The sequence below is a fragment of the Tiliqua scincoides genome, chromosome 4 (assembly GCF_035046505.1).
Source record: "Tiliqua scincoides isolate rTilSci1 chromosome 4, rTilSci1.hap2, whole genome shotgun sequence".
Lineage (NCBI taxonomy): Eukaryota > Metazoa > Chordata > Lepidosauria > Squamata > Scincidae > Tiliqua > Tiliqua scincoides.
Window position 1 is genome coordinate 24,495,187 of NC_089824.1, and position 17,986 is coordinate 24,513,172.

General features: G+C 42.0%; 1 protein-coding gene across 6 annotated transcripts in view; it reads left to right on the forward strand.

Annotated features, from left to right (window-relative positions):
- Window positions 1-17,986, forward strand: part of UBR5 (ubiquitin protein ligase E3 component n-recognin 5) — a 106,671-nt gene that overhangs the window by 82,552 nt on the left and 6,133 nt on the right. For all 6 annotated transcript variants that reach the window (XM_066626283.1, XM_066626286.1, XM_066626285.1 and 3 more), the window contains 15 exons: window positions 180-253; window positions 1,418-1,590; window positions 3,352-3,465; window positions 4,647-4,864; window positions 5,748-5,868; window positions 5,944-6,042; window positions 6,880-7,123; window positions 8,628-8,742; window positions 11,458-11,602; window positions 12,025-12,155; window positions 13,706-13,766; window positions 14,986-15,161; window positions 15,438-15,522; window positions 17,339-17,494; window positions 17,689-17,802. In XM_066626283.1, the coding sequence (XP_066482380.1) occupies window positions 180-253; window positions 1,418-1,590; window positions 3,352-3,465; window positions 4,647-4,864; window positions 5,748-5,868; window positions 5,944-6,042; window positions 6,880-7,123; window positions 8,628-8,742; window positions 11,458-11,602; window positions 12,025-12,155; window positions 13,706-13,766; window positions 14,986-15,161; window positions 15,438-15,522; window positions 17,339-17,494; window positions 17,689-17,802 (2,026 nt within the window). The remainder of the gene's footprint in view (window positions 1-179; window positions 254-1,417; window positions 1,591-3,351; window positions 3,466-4,646; window positions 4,865-5,747; window positions 5,869-5,943; window positions 6,043-6,879; window positions 7,124-8,627; window positions 8,743-11,457; window positions 11,603-12,024; window positions 12,156-13,705; window positions 13,767-14,985; window positions 15,162-15,437; window positions 15,523-17,338; window positions 17,495-17,688; window positions 17,803-17,986) is intronic.

Below are 17,986 nucleotides of genomic sequence, written 5' to 3' on the forward strand. Positions count from 1 at the left end.
GGCTATGTCAGAATGCCAGATGCAAGGGAGGGCACCAGAATGAGGTCTCTTGTTATTTGGTGTGCTCCCTGGGGCATTTGGTGGGCCGCTGTGAGATACAGGAAGCTGGACTAGATGTGCCTATGGCCTGATCCAGTGGGGATGTTCTTATGTTCTTATGATCTGATTTTAACTTTAAGGACTCGGGATCTATTGGAACTTGGTCTTGACAATGAAGATTCAGAACATGAAAATGATGATGACACCAATCAAAGTTAGTATTGTATCATTTGGAAAGATTGTGATCTGGATTGGGACTTAATGCAACTAAACTTCTCATATTTTGGGATTAAGGCTCATGGAATTCCAGAGCTGTTGATAAAGGCGAAGAGGTTTAGACTCCAGTAGTCTTTGTCAGAGCAACTTTAATGGCAGTTGCCTCAGACTACAATCCCATAAACCCCCTCACTTACCTTTCTTCCTGAAGAAAAGGGAGGGAACTGTTGTGTGCCACAGTTTAAACTTGTGATACTGCATCTAGAGCAGGGGTCTCCAAACGTTTTGGCCAGAGGGCTGCATGAAATATCTTGTGCAGTGCTGAGGGCCAAAAAAAATTTAAATATAAAATAAATAAATTAGATGGAACTTAGATAAATGAATGAGCGGGCTCATTCACTCAGCCCCTCCGGCCCTCAGAACACCCTCCAGATGCAATAAGAGGACAGCTCTGTCATATTCAGTCAAGTGGGCCGGAGGCTTTCAGGGGACAAGAGGCTGGCTGCGGGCCGGATAGAAGTTCGCTGTGGGCCGCATCTGGCCCCCGGGTTGTGGTTTGTAGACACCGATCTAGAGCAATGAGAGATGGGGAGAAAGGAATCTGCTTGGAATTGTGTAGAAGGCTGGTGGGCAGGCTATTTGAAAGTGTGGGAAGTTGGCAAAGGCATTAACCAGATCTTGAAATGATTTAGTAAATGAACCAATTTTTTCCCCGGCTTTTAGAAAAAAAGTTGGATCATTCTCAAGTTATCCTGCTATTCTATATTTTGGATGTTTAGTACTTTATCATGGTTTTAATCTGGTTGGCCCTACCAGGGATTAATGGGGCTGGCACTTTGATGTTTATTGGATTTTGATTGATGAATTTATGTAATTTGGTTTTTTATTTTAATTGTTCAACTTGTTTACATATTCTGTTTTGATTGTTGATATTTTATGAATTGTTAGTCACAAGCTCTGGAAAGGTGGGCATAATTCTTTAAATAAATACAGTATTTAGCTGTGAAAGCCAGCATATCTTTAGTTAATTTTGATGGGATCTCTTCAGTTTTCTTGGACAAAAGATTAGTAATCTATTCCACATTCTACTACTTTTTACTAATTAGTTTAGATTTTTTCCAGATTAAACTTTGTTTTTACTTCTGACATTTCTACTTTTCAGGTGCCACACTGAATGACAAAGATGATGACACGCTCCCAGCTGAAACTGGGCAAAACCATCCATTCTTCCGACGATCAGATTCCATGACATTTCTTGGCTGCATTCCACCTAATCCTTTTGAAGTTCCTCTAGCAGAGGCCATCCCCTTGGCAGATCAGCCACATCTGCTACAGGTGGCACAAGAAACTTTTATACCTAAGAAAGTTTATTCTTAATTTGCTTTGATTTCTAAGATTGAGTGCATAAGCAATTCTCCTGATCCCTTAGGATTTGGGGGCAGAGCATGTTACACAAAAAGGTCAGTGAAGGTAGTAGAGGTTCAATCTTGTATCCAGTATTTTACTATTAAACTCTTATTAAGACACAACAGTAGACAGAAGTTTACTGAAGAGTTCACAAATGAAAAACAAACCAGCTTTTATATCAATAAAACAAAGTACAGTGTGCCCTCATTATCCATGGATGCAAAGCCCCATCTCAGAGGGCCTACTGGATGTTATCAAAAGGCACTTCTTGGTCACATCAGTGACTTCTGGTTATGTCCAGGAGGTGTTCTGAGGCTGGGGAAGGCCTGTGATCCACTCCATGGGCCTTCCCTGGCCTCAAAATAACTCCCAGATGTGAACCAGAACTGACTTCTCGTTGCATCTGGGAGGCCTTCTGAAGATGGTGCTTGGCTGGCGCGACCTCTGGAGGGCATGGCATGCCCCCAAGGTGAGTCTTTGGGGTGCTGCGGCCCTTTTCTTTCCCACGGATTTCATGATCTGCAAGTTTCAGTATCCGTGGGGTGATTGGAACTTTTACCCCCTTGGTTAATGAGGGCCCACTGCATTTGGAACATGGCTTCTAGCCTGGAAGTTAATCCCCTCAGGTGCAGGGGGGAAGTTGGTATAGCCAAAAGTCTCCAGAATTCCACACCTCCAAAGATCCCCTAGATGTGCTTGTTATTCACACAGTACAAAGTTGATAAATCATGACTATTATTTAGGTTTAGTAATATTCCTCCTGTGACTGTTCTTGTCTGGTCCTTGTTGGGGAAAAGGGCGTTGTGTTGGTGCAACCTTCCATGCCAGGTTGTTCCAAGTTCATGAAGAGATGAAAGTATATATGCATCTGGCTTTGTGGGCTGACAGCTACAAAATCTATCTGATGTGCTAGTGCCACAAAACTGATCCTTTCACCTTCTGCTTAATTTTTCCCTGGCAAGCATATAGCAAATAAGGTATCATTCTCAGGATCTCATGCTTTCCACAGCCTCAAGTTAATACCAGGCAAAGTTGGTTGTTAACTAGGAGTTTAAAACTCATGCTGAGAGGAAAGGTTTCTGCTCCGGTGGAGGGGCATGCAAAGGGTGAAAAAGTGCCACCAAAGCTTTTCCCAGCATGCCATTTCCCTTCAGAACAAGCAAGCTATGTGAGGATATCTGAAACTTGGTCCCTGAAAATTGGTGGGGCTGTTGCGGGCTAGCCCTAAAACCAGCTTTAAACTCTGGTTTCAAATCTTGGGTATTTTTAACTAAGAATAGTTACTGCTTGTTTATGCCTTTACCATGTCCCAAACCATGGCAGGGGGCAGGACAATACAAGAGGAAGTCTCTATAGCAGCGATTTTCATCTCATGGCATACTGACAAGGTACTAAAATTGTCAAGGCCACCCCATCAGCTTTTTGACAATGGACAAGGCACATCATGCTGTTGGTGGTGGTGTGGTTCACATCCCCATTGGCCTACTAACAAATGACCCTCTTCCAAACTCTCACGGCCCACCTACAAACCACTTGTGGCACACCAGTGTGCCACGGTACAGTGATTGAAATTGGCTGCACTATAGAGAAGGGCTAAGCCTGTTTCAGTGGCTCACATGGTTAAGTGTCTAGGAATGTTATATCAATACTTGTATTAACTATAATTGCCCTGGCATGATTGATTTTCAGCCAAATGCTAGAAAAGAAGATCTGTTTGGTCGACCAAGTCAGGGTCTCTATTCATCCTCTGCCAACAGTGGAAAGTGTTTAATGGAAGTGACAGTGGATAGAAACTGTCTGGAGGTATGAATTTATTCTAATGTATGTTCATAATCTTCCTTTTTCTTGCCTCACCTGATATAAGGAGGACCAAGGCATGATACGCGTACCTTCTCTACCTACTACTTTTGCTGACTCTGTCGTTTTAACAACTTTGTCCTGGCTTGAAAGGACCAGGAGATTACCATAATATTTTTTGACAGACTTTTGAACAGATGCTGGCAGCAACCAGGAAGAGGTCCTTATCTATGAGAGGTTGCTGCTTGTCCCTGACAAATAGGGATATGGCTTATTGCCCTACTGGTTTGGTTTCCAAATAGGGAGTACAGTCAGGACCGCAATCCACAGGGAAGGGGATGCTCCGCTCACCTCCGGAGGATTGTCTGAGTCTCCCAAAGGCAGTGCATGTCCGAGCGCTGCCTCTGTGAGGCTCAGACTGAGGGAAATCTCGCCTCTCGTGTGGTTTCTGGTTTCACTGAGGAAGCTGGAAATTGCGCTTCCAAAGGCGTGATTTCCTTCAGTCTGAGCCTTGCGGAGGCAGCACTTGGACATGTGCTTTCTCTGGGAGGCTCAGACAGCCCTCCAGAGGCAATGGGAGCTGAGCTCCTCTCCCTTTTGGAGGGTTGGTGTGTACGCTCCCAACAACCATGGGATCACATGTGGTCATCGCATATGTGATCAGGTCGCTAAGGGGCGCACACCCGTACATAGAAATGGAGCCTCACACATTGTTCAAATTTAAAAATGGCCTAGTAGTTCTGAACAAATGTCTTGAATGTGTTCAGATGTTTCTCTGCATTCAGTTTTATGTGTGTGTCCATACAAGTGCAAAATTCAATTGAAATACTAATAAATCAGGGAAAAGAAGAAAAAAAAGAAAGCGCTTGATATCATATTAGGTATTTTAATTTCCAGTTATCCTGGAATACTCTTATCTGTTTTGGGATACCTTGTTGTAGTTTATCACATATTTTACTTTTCAAGAGTGAGTGACTTATAAGAAATGAAAGCACCTGTAGATGCAAATGATCTTTAATCCACTAGTCTCAAATGGAACTTGTCAGTTCAGTCCGAGTTCCCTGACTCTTCTTTTAGGAGTTGGTTTTTTAAGAAAAACATAATTTATTATGGGTATGTCTGGAGCCACTTATCTTGAAAAGATCCTGCAGACATTATTTACAAAGCAATTTGCCTCCTCCTTTTAGGTTCTTCCAACCAAAATGTCTTATGCAGCCAATTTAAAAAATGTTATGAGCATGCAGAATCGGCAGAAGAAAGAAGAAGAACAAAATGTACCATCAGAGGAGTCAGAGGGTTCAAAGCCAGGCCCATCAGCTCATGATCTTGCTGCTCAGCTGAAAAGTAGTTTATTGGCAGAGATTGGACTGACAGAAAGTGAAGGTCCACCACTAACATCGTTCAGGTACTAGTAGCGGTAACCATTTAACCCTTCTTATCAATGCTGTACAATTCACAGTGCAAACTATAGTGGTGGTTGTTACCCTGCTCTTCCATAAAGGTCTGAGCTCTGAGCAGCTTAAAAATGTTAAACTGAATACAAAACAATAAAACCAATCAAAATCACGGTATAAAAATTGCAATTGAAACAGTGGGGCAGCAAGCATTGGATTAAAACAGGACAGATCTTTAAGAATTTAACCCATCTGACCTGATTTTCAAGACTTGCCTAAATGTGGTAAGGAAAGGTGCCTTCTACTTCTAATTAGGGAGGACATTCTAGTGTTTCAGTATCACCACCAAGAAGTTCTGCTTTAGGTGACAGTGGTTGGCATGCCAAAGATATATAGAGAGGAAGTGGCCAAGTTGCAGATTGAAGTTACTCTTCTTCAGTCTGGTCTGCTTTGGGCAATTGATATTTGATCTGAAGAGACTTACAGGCCAATCCAATCCAATTTTCTAGTGCCGGCGCAGCTGTGCCAGTGGGGCATGCACTGCATCTTTTGGTGGGGAGGCAGTCACAGAGGCATCCTCAAGGTATGGGAACATTTGTTCCCTTGGGGTTGAATTGTGGCTGCACTGGGGCTGGAAAATTAGATAGGATTGGACCCTAAGTTGCTGTTTGACACCTGAATTGAGGTGGCAAGGGTCACATTCATTTGTATGAAGCAGTCTTTGCTGTGTAATTAGCATTTTTGTGTTGGAGTGGCTGTGGATGGGATTGGCAGAGAGGCTGTCGTTTGTCTCCTCTTGTCCTTTCTATGACAGCTGTTGAGTTAAACAAAACCCTGCAACTAAAATTTTAGCGTACAAAACTAATTTTTTCTCCCTGTTTTTGTCTTTGCCAGGCCCCAGTGCAGTTTTATGGGAATGGTTATTTCTCATGATATGCTACTTGGACGTTGGCGCCTGTCTCTAGAGTTATTTGGCAGGGTGTTCATGGAAGATGTAGGAGCAGAACCTGGATCGGTATGTATTTTCTTTATTGAAGCCTGCTTAGTTGTGTATTTTTCCCCATACTAATACATAGGTTTTTTCCCCTAGATCTTAACTGAATTAGGTGGCTTTGAAGTAAAAGAATCAAAATTCCGTCGAGAAATGGAAAAACTTCGAAACCAACAATCTAGGGATTTAACGCTAGAGGTAAATGGTAGCTTTGTATTTTGGATTTTAGCTTTTTATAAAAAGAACAATAGTTGGGCATCCTATTTCTCACTTTAGTGATATCTCAGTAATTAGGTTACAAAATGGTAGTCCATCAGTTGCCTTGTATGTTTCAGGGTAGGTAACAAACAGCCAACCCAACCAAGCTGGCCAATCTATTGCTCTGTACCAAAGATTCACTTGATCAAAGGAAGCTGCTGCAATATGAAAGCCAACTCCAGTCTGCCTGTTCTAAGTGGGGGAGCAAGGGGTTGGGGGTTGATGGGCTGCTTTCAGAGGCCTCAGTGGAGGTCAATTATCTTTCATACGCATTGTAGGAAGTAGACCAATGGATCAGTTTCAAGTTACATGCATCTTGGTTGATCAGTCTGGATTCACCTATCTCTTCAGCTAAGTGTGATGGGACTTTTCATATGCTGATATGAAGCTACTTGGGGTTTTGTGGAACCGTAATCTCTTGGTTAATTTGACCCAGCAGAACCTCTCATAAAAATTATATACATTTTTAAAACCAGGAAGACCACCAGCCAAACTTAAAGAGCAGATATCCACCCTCTCACAGGGTGAAATAAACCATTCCCATGACATGCCAATTACCACCTAGTCTGAATCCTTTTGTTTGGTGCTACCAGCTCAAAGATAGACAGCCATTATGATAGTGTTGGAGCTTATATCAGCACATGGTGCAAGGGATGTTGTGTGAAATTCTGTGTGCCACTGTTGTCCTTTGGGTGAAAGGACTGTACATGGGAAAATAATTTGTTTAGCCTGACTCTTTCAGCAGAGCTTTAGATCTTGTTCTAACATGTCCACTAGGTTGATCGGGATAGAGATCTTCTAATTCAGCAAACGATGAGGCAGCTGAACAATCATTTTGGTCGTCGGTGTGCTACAACTCCAATGGCTGTCCACAGGGTAAAAGTTACGTTTAAGGATGAACCAGGAGAAGGCAGTGGTGTAGCACGAAGCTTTTATACTGCTATTGCACAAGCTTTTTTGTCAAATGAGAAGCTGCCAAATCTAGACTGTATTCAAAATGCCAACAAGGGGACACATACAAGTATGTATTAGAATTAATGCATTCTTCATAACATTAAACTCCTAAGCAGTTATCTCCCTATTAGTTACTGTATGACAATGATTTTCCTTTGGTCAGGGTTGATAAAAAGGTTTATAAAGTTTGAGTGCTTCATTGAGGTGTCTGTTTTGTACTGTTAAGCATATCTCTTCCTCTTACCTAGTCTTCTTTCCCAAATTGCTGCCTGCATTGTTTTTGCTTGTTCATTGAGTTTTATTTTATCTGCTTCTATTTTGAATGAGGTACTTGTGAATTTGCCTGGGCATGAATATAGTGTCTTAATGCAATTAAAAACTTAAACTCAAAGTTGTGGCAGTCAAAGAACTACTGTCCACACATGGGTTTGCACACATAGTTGGATTTTTGAGAACTCAAGTGGCACTGTGGAAAACCCACATCAGCCACAAGCTGAATTATGGGGTGAGCATAAATTATGCAAGATTAATTTCCTGGGTAGGAGGAAGCAAGACAGATTACTTGGGACTTTGTATTGTCCACATACTTTCATGCCTATTCTAGTAGCTGTAAAGTAAAACTGGGGGCTGGGGATAAGGATAGGTCTTCAGTTTGGCTGTACTTGTCATAAGAGGCGACTAAACAGCCACCGGGTAGATGGGACTCGTTAGCCTGGGAAGGCAGCTCATCTGAGAGACGGAAAACTCTGATCCCAAACCTCCACTGCCTTGTGGCTACATCCAGTTATGGAAAAGGCTTCAGGAGTCAACCTCGAGGCAAAATCCGGAGCCGGAGTCCCTGAGGCAGTTCATGGCTGAACACAGTCACGTTCTGGCAATTCATGCGACGCCGCTGGAACCAACCATATTGGCCTCTGCCTTTCCATTGGACCATTTCAGTGATGTGGAGAGGGGGGATTTGCTGCATGGGAAACAGTCTATCCTCCATATCTACTTTACCCAGGCTTTGCGCACTGGAGAGGACACTCTGTTCCAGAACCACCATTCAGACCGCAATACCATAGTCTTCCGAGACTGAAGGATGCCAACATCAAAGTAAAACTTAAAATTTCAGGATACTGAAGTCTGCACCCAATACTGTCATCACAGAATCCTGAGTACATGGGTCAACTATATTTCACTCATTCTGTTCTCATCTAAACAGAGCAGAACATACTGGTTTGGGATACGGATCTCTTACCAAATGCAGTAAGACATTGTTGATAATAGAGAACTGGAAGGAATTGCCAGAATTTCTCCAGTGTTTACTTTCTTCTCAAAGAGGGCTCATCAAGACTTCTTCAAATGTACTGAAGCTGTCAGTACTGGTGATTGTAAAGAGATTTCCAATGGGGGTGGTGAAAAAACATATTCACCCAGTGAACTACTACTTCTACTCTTTTGAAATTGGAGCTGTAATTTCAAGCTGAATTCTGTGTTCTACAAGTCCATGGTGATCCTTTCCAGTATTTATATATGTACTGATTCAGAAATGAATATTTTCAAGTTCTAAGCATGCCTATCTGCTTTAGGCCTGATGCAGAGATTACGGAACAGAGGGGAGAGAGATCGGGAAAGGGAGCGCGAGAGAGAAATGAGGAGAAATAGTAGTGGCTTGAGAACTGGTTCTCGGAGAGACAGGGATAGGTAAGTAGTTTTCTTTGTAGTTAAAGACTAATAAGAGGAATGTTTAGAATGGTGAACTCCTAGTTCTCCTTGGTTACATCTCTTAACTGAGAAGCTGCTGGGCGCTTTTTTTCCTCAGTTTAATAACTGCTATTTAGTTCTGCATTTCTTGAAAGTTGTGCATGTTGCTCCAAAAATTCACCTTTGCAAATGGAAAAGTATTAGATATTGTTATGTTTGGTATATTCAATTTGTGTCAGAGCCTTCATGATTAAGGTCCCTGTGCTCCCTTCTTTTTCCCCTGTATGCTTTCCTTAAGGAAAGTCTCAGGGTAAGGGTCAATAGACAAGAGGCTTCCCTGAGATACTTTGAAATCAGCAGCTTTGCAGAAAGACTGTGAAGCCAGGCTGACATAATTGTTTTGTGTATTCTTTGTTGTCTTTGCCAAGATTCCCCCAAGAACAGTAGGTTCTAGTCAGCCCACCTGCTGGGATTGGCATATGCCAATTGATTGGGTACCCAAACCCACCTGACCAGGTGAGAAGGCAGGTAGGGCAGCCATTTTCAACCACTGTGCCGTGGCACACTGGTGTGCCGCAAATGGTCCTCAGGAGTGCCACAGGAATTTGGGGGAAGGTCGTTTATTAATAGGACCAATGGGAGATGTGAGCCCCCACTGGCAGCATGGTGTGCCTTGTCAATTCTTAACAACCTGGTGGTGTGCCTTGACATTTTACTGCCTTGTCAGTGTGCTGTGAGATGAAAAAGGTTGAAAATAACTGAGGTAGGGATACCCACGTTGTTGTAAACTATCCAGTCGGTTGGATCAATTATATTACATAATCAAACCTAGGTTTCTTAAGTTCAAGCCCAAGTATGCTGTGTGTGTTCTGACCTGACTCTTTCAGAGAAAGTATGGTCCAGTTTTCACTCACCTCCCTGGGGACCAGAGTAGTGGACCCATCAAGCTGATATAAGTAGTTAGGAAATATTGAGGCTTTAATGTGTTATGGCTGTGGTTCCCAAATGTTTTAGCACCTGGACCCACTTTTTAAAAATGACACTGTATGACCCATCTAACTTTATGAGACTTAAAAACATTTTACAGTTCCTCAAAGCTCTGTTTTTATCCTTTTTACTATGGTGGGGGGGACTGTCTCCTGGAGCATTTGTTGAGCTCCACATTCATTAGATCAGGAATGTGATCCAATTCTGATAGCCTTGCATTCCCCTTCATCTGTCCTTTGATAGGAGCCAAGGCACATTTGCCTACTCATGAGTAAATGCACACATGTGGCTCGGTTTTGCTTTCCATAGGTCTCAATACATTTTCCTTGTTATGGGGGGGGTGCTTCCTTCTCTTTGAAACCAAAATCATACCTTTCAATAGAAGGATCAGCTTCCTAGTGTGTTTTGAGACCTGTGTTTCAAAACACAGGTTTTGGAGCTGTGATTTGGACCTGTGATTAGGACCATTCTGGTGACCTTGCATTCCCCTTGGCCTGACTTTTGAAGTGGACTAAGGCATGGTCGCCTGCTTGCGAGTAAATGTACATATGCCTCTGTTTCACTTTCCATGGGGCTCCATACATTTTCCTTGTCTGCTATCAGCTTGTCAGTTTTATGGCCCATCAGCAATCATTTCAAGACCCACTAGTGAGTTGCAACCCACAGTTTGGAAAACACTCTGTTAGGAAATTATATTGCTGTTGTTGTTGGAATTATATTGCTTTTAAGTTTGCCTGTAATCGGTAGTCTTGCTAAGATCCGAACCTGAGCAGTTCCAATGCCAAAGTCATTTTCCAAGTCTGTTTGTTTTATTATTTCCTTCTCATATAATCCATTCCTCTCTGTATCTTTAACACATACGGTTTACATCTTAACTCTTTGCCTACTTGCTGTTTGTTGACCTCTGTTAGAGCCTGGCCCCAGTCCTTTTGGATCTTTGACTACATACTACTGAATAGTTTTGGGGGGCTTCTCAATGAAACTGGGAGAGAGACCTTTGAACATTGTCTTGCTATGCCTGGCTTTGTAGCAGCAGCAGAGTACATCAGCACTGACTGGCTTAGGAACACATCTGATGGAAGAAAGGAGGGAGCAACAGGATATACCCACCTGATCATTACAGCTTTATTTCCACCACCTCTAACATAGACTATAGGACCACTATTTTAAAGGAACTGGAATTCAGTGTGATTTTTAAAAAGAAAACAAGGAAACTGTTGCCATTGTTTTGGAATACAGCAAGTTCTCACTTAAAAGACCATGTTATTAAAATTGATGAGAAAAATAAACTGATTCCTGACCAGGGCCACTGATTGTGTGGAGTTTGCACATTCTCCCCATGTCTGCATGGTTTTTCTCTGGCCTGAAAAGCACACATTTATTTCAGTGTTTTGGGTCTTTATTTAGAAGTTGGTTGATGTTTTTGTGACCAGAAATATGCTGTAGGAACTAACTCTTGTTTACATATATCACTTAGCCTATGGTAAAATCGATATCATTATGAATTGTTCCACTTAAAGCTGCAGTTTTTGAAAACTTATCAACACCATTAAGTGAGGATTTGCTGTATAAATAAAAAAGTAGAGCAGGATGGCCCTATTACATTTAACACAGGATCTTAAATGAGTAGATGTTTGACTGATGCCAAAATAAGCTTGGCCATGTACTTTTACATGGGTTTTTTGTATAATATAGGCATATTTTGATGAAGTGGTGTTTGTTTTTAAGGGACTTTAGAAGGCAACTCTCCATAGACACCAGACCTTTTCGACCTGCTGCAGAAGCAAATCCTAGTGATGACCCTGATCCTCTTCCAGCACATCGACAGGCGCTGGGAGAAAGACTTTATCCACGTGTACAAGCAATGCAACCTGTAAGACTAATTAACCCACCTATCTACTGTGGTGAAAATGGTTTTGATTTTGTTTCTTAAAAATTGATGCTGTATTGTGTGAAATTGATTTTAATTCGAGTGTGTTTACTTGAGCTTGCTTTGCTTTATTCTTTTACAACTTTATAATCTCCTCACTGAATGTGCCATGCTATGTCCATGAACAATTTGTAGATGTGGGTCTTTACTGAAGATAACATTCTCGCCTCTGTTTTGACAGTTTCTCAGTTCTCTTTGAGAGATTTCAGTTCTATAGATATAAAACAATCCATGCATGCACTTGTCCGTTTATTTAAGTGATTGGGGAAACCCAGCATCATCTGAACTTTGAGTGCATAACTGGTCTCCAGGGTTCAGAGCCTAAATCCATTCGAAAAGTAAGATATTGGTATCTTTATTTTTAGGCATTTGCAAGCAAGATCACCGGCATGTTGTTGGAATTGTCCCCCGCTCAGCTGCTTCTGTTGCTGGCCAGTGAAGATTCCCTTCGAGCAAGAGTGGATGAGGCCATGGAACTCATTATTGCACATGGAAGGTATTCAATGCTGATTCTAAATCCCCTGGAGAAACTTTAAACAAATCCTTTCATTTGAGCCCCTAGTGCAGCCATTTTCAACCTTTTTCAGCTCACGGCACACTGACAAGGCACTAAAGTTGTCAAGGCACACTACTATTTTTTAATTACATTATTATGTTACAATTAATTTAATTAATATAACTAAGGCACAAGCCTAACCAGGTCTACTCAGAAGTAAGTCCTGTTTTGTTCAAAGGGGGTTACTCTCTGGAAAGTGTGGTTAGGATGGCAGCTTTAGCCTTACGTGACAATGAAAGAAATTCTCCAGAAGCTTGGAGAGGGAGGTGTATGTGGTTTCTGGAAAGGAAGAACAATGTTTTGAAGCCGGTCTGTTCAAACTGTCATCAATTGATGTGCTCTGATATGCCAGGAATTGGCAAAGAGAGATGAGACCGAGCACACTGGAGAAATAGAAATGTTCTGTGAGAGACAGTGAGGAGATGTGGCTGAAACAAGTGCAGGATTCACTGGGGTAGGGGAAGAGAGGGAGAGAGAGAGAGAGAAGGAATGGGAGGCACCTTCTGAACTTTGGAAGGTGGTGAAGAGGGAGGGGAGGGGCAGAAAGAGAGGGGTAAACTGCAGTTATGATGGGGGATGTGTGTGCAGGAGGGGAGGAGATGGGGGGAAGAAAAGCATCACTTGCCTGCTCATTTATTCAAGAAAGAATGCAGCCAAGCCTCTGTACGTCTACTCAGAAGGAAGCCCATTATAGTCAATGGGGCTTACTCCTAGGTAAGTGTGGATAGGATTGTGGCCTGGCGCCCTTCCTGTCAAAGTCTTGCCAGGGGAGGCAACGCAGGCAGGGTCACTTTGGGGCATTGCAGACAAGAAAAAGGGTCTCTCCAGGATCCTTGCCAGCCAGCTGCTCCTGGCTCCTACCTGCTTCCACCTTCAGGCTCACCCTCACTCCCTCCTTCGTCTCTCTGCTTGCCCTCACTCCCTCCACATTTCTCCAGCTTCTCTAGCTGCCTGGCTGGCTGCCCAATCAGCACACAGGGCAGGCACCAGCAGGAGTGCTCAAGCCCCTTTGCGGCTGCCCCATTCTCTCCTGCTGCTGCGCGAGGTTCCAAGCCGCTGCTTCTCCCCTGCACGCAGCTGCTGCTGCTGCCACCACCGCCTGATTCCTTGGACCCACGGCACACCTGAGGCAGCCTCACGGCACACCAGTGTCCCACGTCACAGAGGTTGAAAACTGCTGCCCTAGTGGAAGATAAAGGAATTGGGTCTTGTGTATATTATCTTATTTAAAGATTCCCTTGGCTTCCATTGACTGAACAATAAATATTTATCCTGTCTGTATGAAGATTGACAAACTGGATCAATTGGAGAAGAGCTGTTTGATAGAAGCTTCTATCCTCAGTACTAATTCTTCTTGCGTGTGTGACTCTAGACTAGCTTGTAGAAAGTTGCTGTGAGCACCTGTGAAGTATTAGTCCATATTAACAGGACATCTGTAACAAGATGAAAAGAGGGCTGACTAATGCATTTTGATTTTATTCTTCTCACAGGGAAAATGGAGCTGACAGTATCCTTGACCTTGGTTTGTTGGATTCTTCAGACAAAGTACAAGTAAGATACCCATTTTAAATACAGGTTGAGTCTTATTGTTCACGAGGGTTCCATTCCCAGTAGTCACGTGGATGGCAAAAATCTCATTAAAGCAAATGTCCCTTTGCTAGGTGATTTTTAAAAAGCCTTGCTGACCTTTGTGATGTAAGATATAGTCATTAAGCAGACAATCCATCAATCAGTCTCTCTCCAGGAGCTTAGAAAGGCTTTACTCTGAGCCAGCCAGAGCAAGTGATTATCTTTCTTTCACATGCTCAGGGGGAAGGGAGGGTTGCTTGCAGCTGTTCTAAGTGCCTGGAGAGAGAATGATTGATGGATTGTCAGCCAGCTGCCCTCTCTCGAATTAACAAGGCTATTTTTAAATGACTGTTTTTCCTTTAAAGGGCCCTTCTCATCATGTTGAGATAGAAAAATCCATGGATTTTTCCAAGGTGAAAAATTCATGAATAATTAGGTTATACCTGTAATCGCTTGCATGACTGTTTCTCTACCACAGTAAGAAAAGCAGTTTTTTAAACTGTGATTTTAAAGGGATGCATTTTTCCCCTTCTCCAGGGATCAGCACATGCCTTCTCATTTGCAGTGGCCATTCATGTTGAGTCAAATCCATGTATACAAAATCCACGTATAACAAAATTGGACCTGTAATAATGTCTTTTATTCACTTATCAGTGAAATGATGCATATGTGAGTAAAATACATTGTACTGTCTGAGGGAGTCGTTGAACTTAACTGTGAAGATTCCTAACTGTGAGGTGGAAAAATAGGTGCAATAGGATTAACTTCTCTGAATCCTACTCCAATCGCATCTCCTACTGATAGACCAGAATATTGCTTTCCTTTTTACCAGTGGGCCTGTAACTAGTGTTTCTGCAGCCTTGCAAGAAGACCACCTCCTTGGGATATCCCACTTATTTGTTTACATCTCCCATGGTGGGCACAGGAGCCAGAGGTCCACTCCTTGTCTCCTGGAAAGATTCTTGGAAAGGAACTATCACCTGACCTCCTGATAACATTTTGCTCTGAAATAGTTGCTTTAAAGAGTTGACAAATAAAACCAGAAGTAAATATGTGTTTACATTTTGGAAACAACAATTGCATAACTATTGTCAAATTAGTGTTTCATTTAATTTTGTGTTCTCAGTTTTTGGTAGCTTTAATGAAACAGTAGTGAAGTGGATTTCAGTCCTTAATCAAACCTTTTTACTTTTTTTAAAAGGAAAATAGGAAACGGCATGGCTCCAGTCGCAGTGTGGTGGACATGGAATTAGACGATACGGATGATGGTGATGATAACGCGCCCTTATTTTATCAACCTGGAAAGCGTGGTTTTTATACACCAAGGCCCGGCAAAAATACAGAAGCCAGGCTAAACTGTTTCAGAAATATTGGCAGGTGATAAATCTTTAGATTTGTAAATAATTTCCAATCAACTTTTTAGGATGTTTATGAAATTGTCTGACTCCGAAAAAATTGTAGCGGAAGCTTGAGGAAATGGTATTTGCCAGGGGAAAATTGGGAGTTGGAAATTGCATAGCAGGATTACAGTTGCTTCAACTAAAAATGTACTGCTTCAATTGTGAAAATTTAGCTGATATCTCATTTGCATTTTGTTTGTTTTTTCTTTTGGAACTTTTTCCTTTAAATTCACATTCTCTTATTGATTCTCAGAATTCTAGGTTTGTGCTTGCTACAGAATGAACTTTGTCCCATTACATTAAATCGACATGTAATCAAAGTGCTCCTTGGGAGAAAGGTAAATAAAGTTGCAGATAGATTACTTGAGGGATATTACAGGGTTTTACATACATGTGAAAAATTACATTGAAGCATGATTATACTTGCCTAGATTTGCCCAAAACAGAAAGTACTCGTCTTACTTGTAAACATTTCTTGATGGCGTAATAAAGCAATCAACAGTTTTTCTCTATGTTAGCAGTACAGATGTATTTCTGATTCCCTCATCAGTGCAGACAAGCACTGGCCAGTTCCAACCAAACTTAGGAGCTGAAGTATGGGTTAACACACTAGTACTCTGACTAGTCACAAAACATCTAAGCTTGTAGCTGTTTGGGGTTTGCCTTCAGATCTGTTTGGGCTCAGCTGCTGCACTGTCCCTGCTATTATCAGTAAAAAAAAGCTTCCTAAAATAGTAATTTAAAAACTGCAGTAAAACATAAGTGCAAGATTTTAAAATGTAATCCAAAGGTATGGCTAGCTGTCAGAAAAAGTTTTTTATGAGATTACGATATTGTCTCTGTCTCCAAATCTGCTGTGTGCAAGAAGGGTTTAGTCATTTGTGATATTCTAAATCAGGGGTCTCCAAACTTTTTGGCCAACGGGCCGCATCAAATATCTGGCGTGGTATGGAGGGCCGGAAAAAAAATTTAAATAAGTAAATTAGAGATGGAACTTATATGAGTGAATAAATGGGCTCATTCATTCAACCTCTCTGGCCCTCAGAACACCCTCCAGACACAATAAGAGCACGGTTCTGGTTATATTCAGTTGAGTGGGCCAAAGACTTTCAGGGGGCAAGAGGTTAGTCACAGGCCGGAAAGAGGCTTGCTGCGGGCTGCATCTGGCCCCCAGGCTGGGGTTTGGAGACCCCTGTTCTAAATTATGGTTTGGACAGTTATCTGAATTGACCTTGTTAGGAGCATAGTTCTGGTATTGCAAACTAGGGTTTGAGTTTCCAAATGTGACCTACAGTTTGCAAACCATGGTCTAGAACTGCTTGTTTTCAGTGTTCTCAGCACTTAGCTTAACAAGTTCACTTCCATCTCCATGGTGCAATATCCTCTAGAACAGGGGTGCCCAAACCCGGCCCGGAGGCCACTTGCGGCCCTTGAGGACTCCTAATCCGGCCCGCGGGGAGCCCCCAGTCTTCAATGAGCCTCTGGCCCTCTGGAGACTTGCTGGAGCCCGTGCTGGCCCAACGCAACTGTTTGCGTTGTTGTATGTTTGACCTCTCGTGTGAGCTGTGGGATGATGGTTCTCGCTACTGCTTGCTGTTTCATGTCTGTGATGCTACAGCAGCAGCAAAGTGCAAGGCCTTTTTAGGCCTTGAGCTATTATAAGACCTTAATTCATTCATATCAGTTCCATCTCTAATATATTCATGTATGTAAATTTAATCAAATTTGAAATGTAAATTCTTTTTTTTTCTTGGCCCCTGACACACTGTCAGAGAGATGATCTGGCCCTCCTGCTAAAAAGTTTGGACATCCCTGCTCTAGAAGCAAGCATTGGTAATCAGTATGAGTTGTCCATTCAGAGAATGCAGCATAGTATAATTAAAAACCATGATCTGCAAACCTTCAGACCATTTTCTCGTTTGCTGGCTGCTTTAAAACTGTATTTGGCATGAATTTGAATTGAACCATTTTGTTTCATCAAATAATAGAAGATTCAGACACATCCTTATCCCGATCTGCCTGCTACAGGCACAGTACTAGTGAAAAATCTTGAGGTTCCTAATAGCAAATCAGAGTAGATGTCCTGTGAGCTGTTAACACTCGACTGTTCAGTATTTTGAAAGTCCATTTTAAACATGTACTTTTTCCGCCCAGGTTAACTGGCATGATTTTGCTTTTTTTGATCCGGTTATGTATGAGAGTTTGCGGCAACTAATCCTCGCTTCCCAGAGCTCAGATGCTGATGCTGTTTTTGCAGCAATGGACTTGGCATTTGCAATAGATCTGTGCAAAGAGGAAGGTGGAGGACAGGTAATCTTAATTTTTTTAAAATCAGTCCACCTTTTTGATATCTAAAATTGAATACATGTTTTAATTAGCAAATCAGAAACACGTGAGCAAATTTTCACTTTGAATTTTAATAGGATGGCTGTAGCATATCTATAATTATTACAGATAATAGACCTGCTTTAATTATTATGCTTCTATTTTGCAACACTTCCCAGGTTGAACTCATCTCCAATGGTGTAAATATACCAGTAACCCCTCAGAATGTTTATGAATATGTCCGGAAATATGCTGAACACAGAATGTTAGTAGTTGCGGAGCAGCCTCTTCATGTAAGTGATAATGAAATTCTTCTCTGAACCTGGTGTAATTGGACAGTACTGATTTATTGTGTGTGTTTTTCCATCAGTATGTATGCATCGGGGATTACCAAACTTTTCAGTATGAAGGCCACATTGTATATTTTACGCATTTTCGTGGGCTGAAAAAGATCAGTTTTATAAATGAATGAACGAA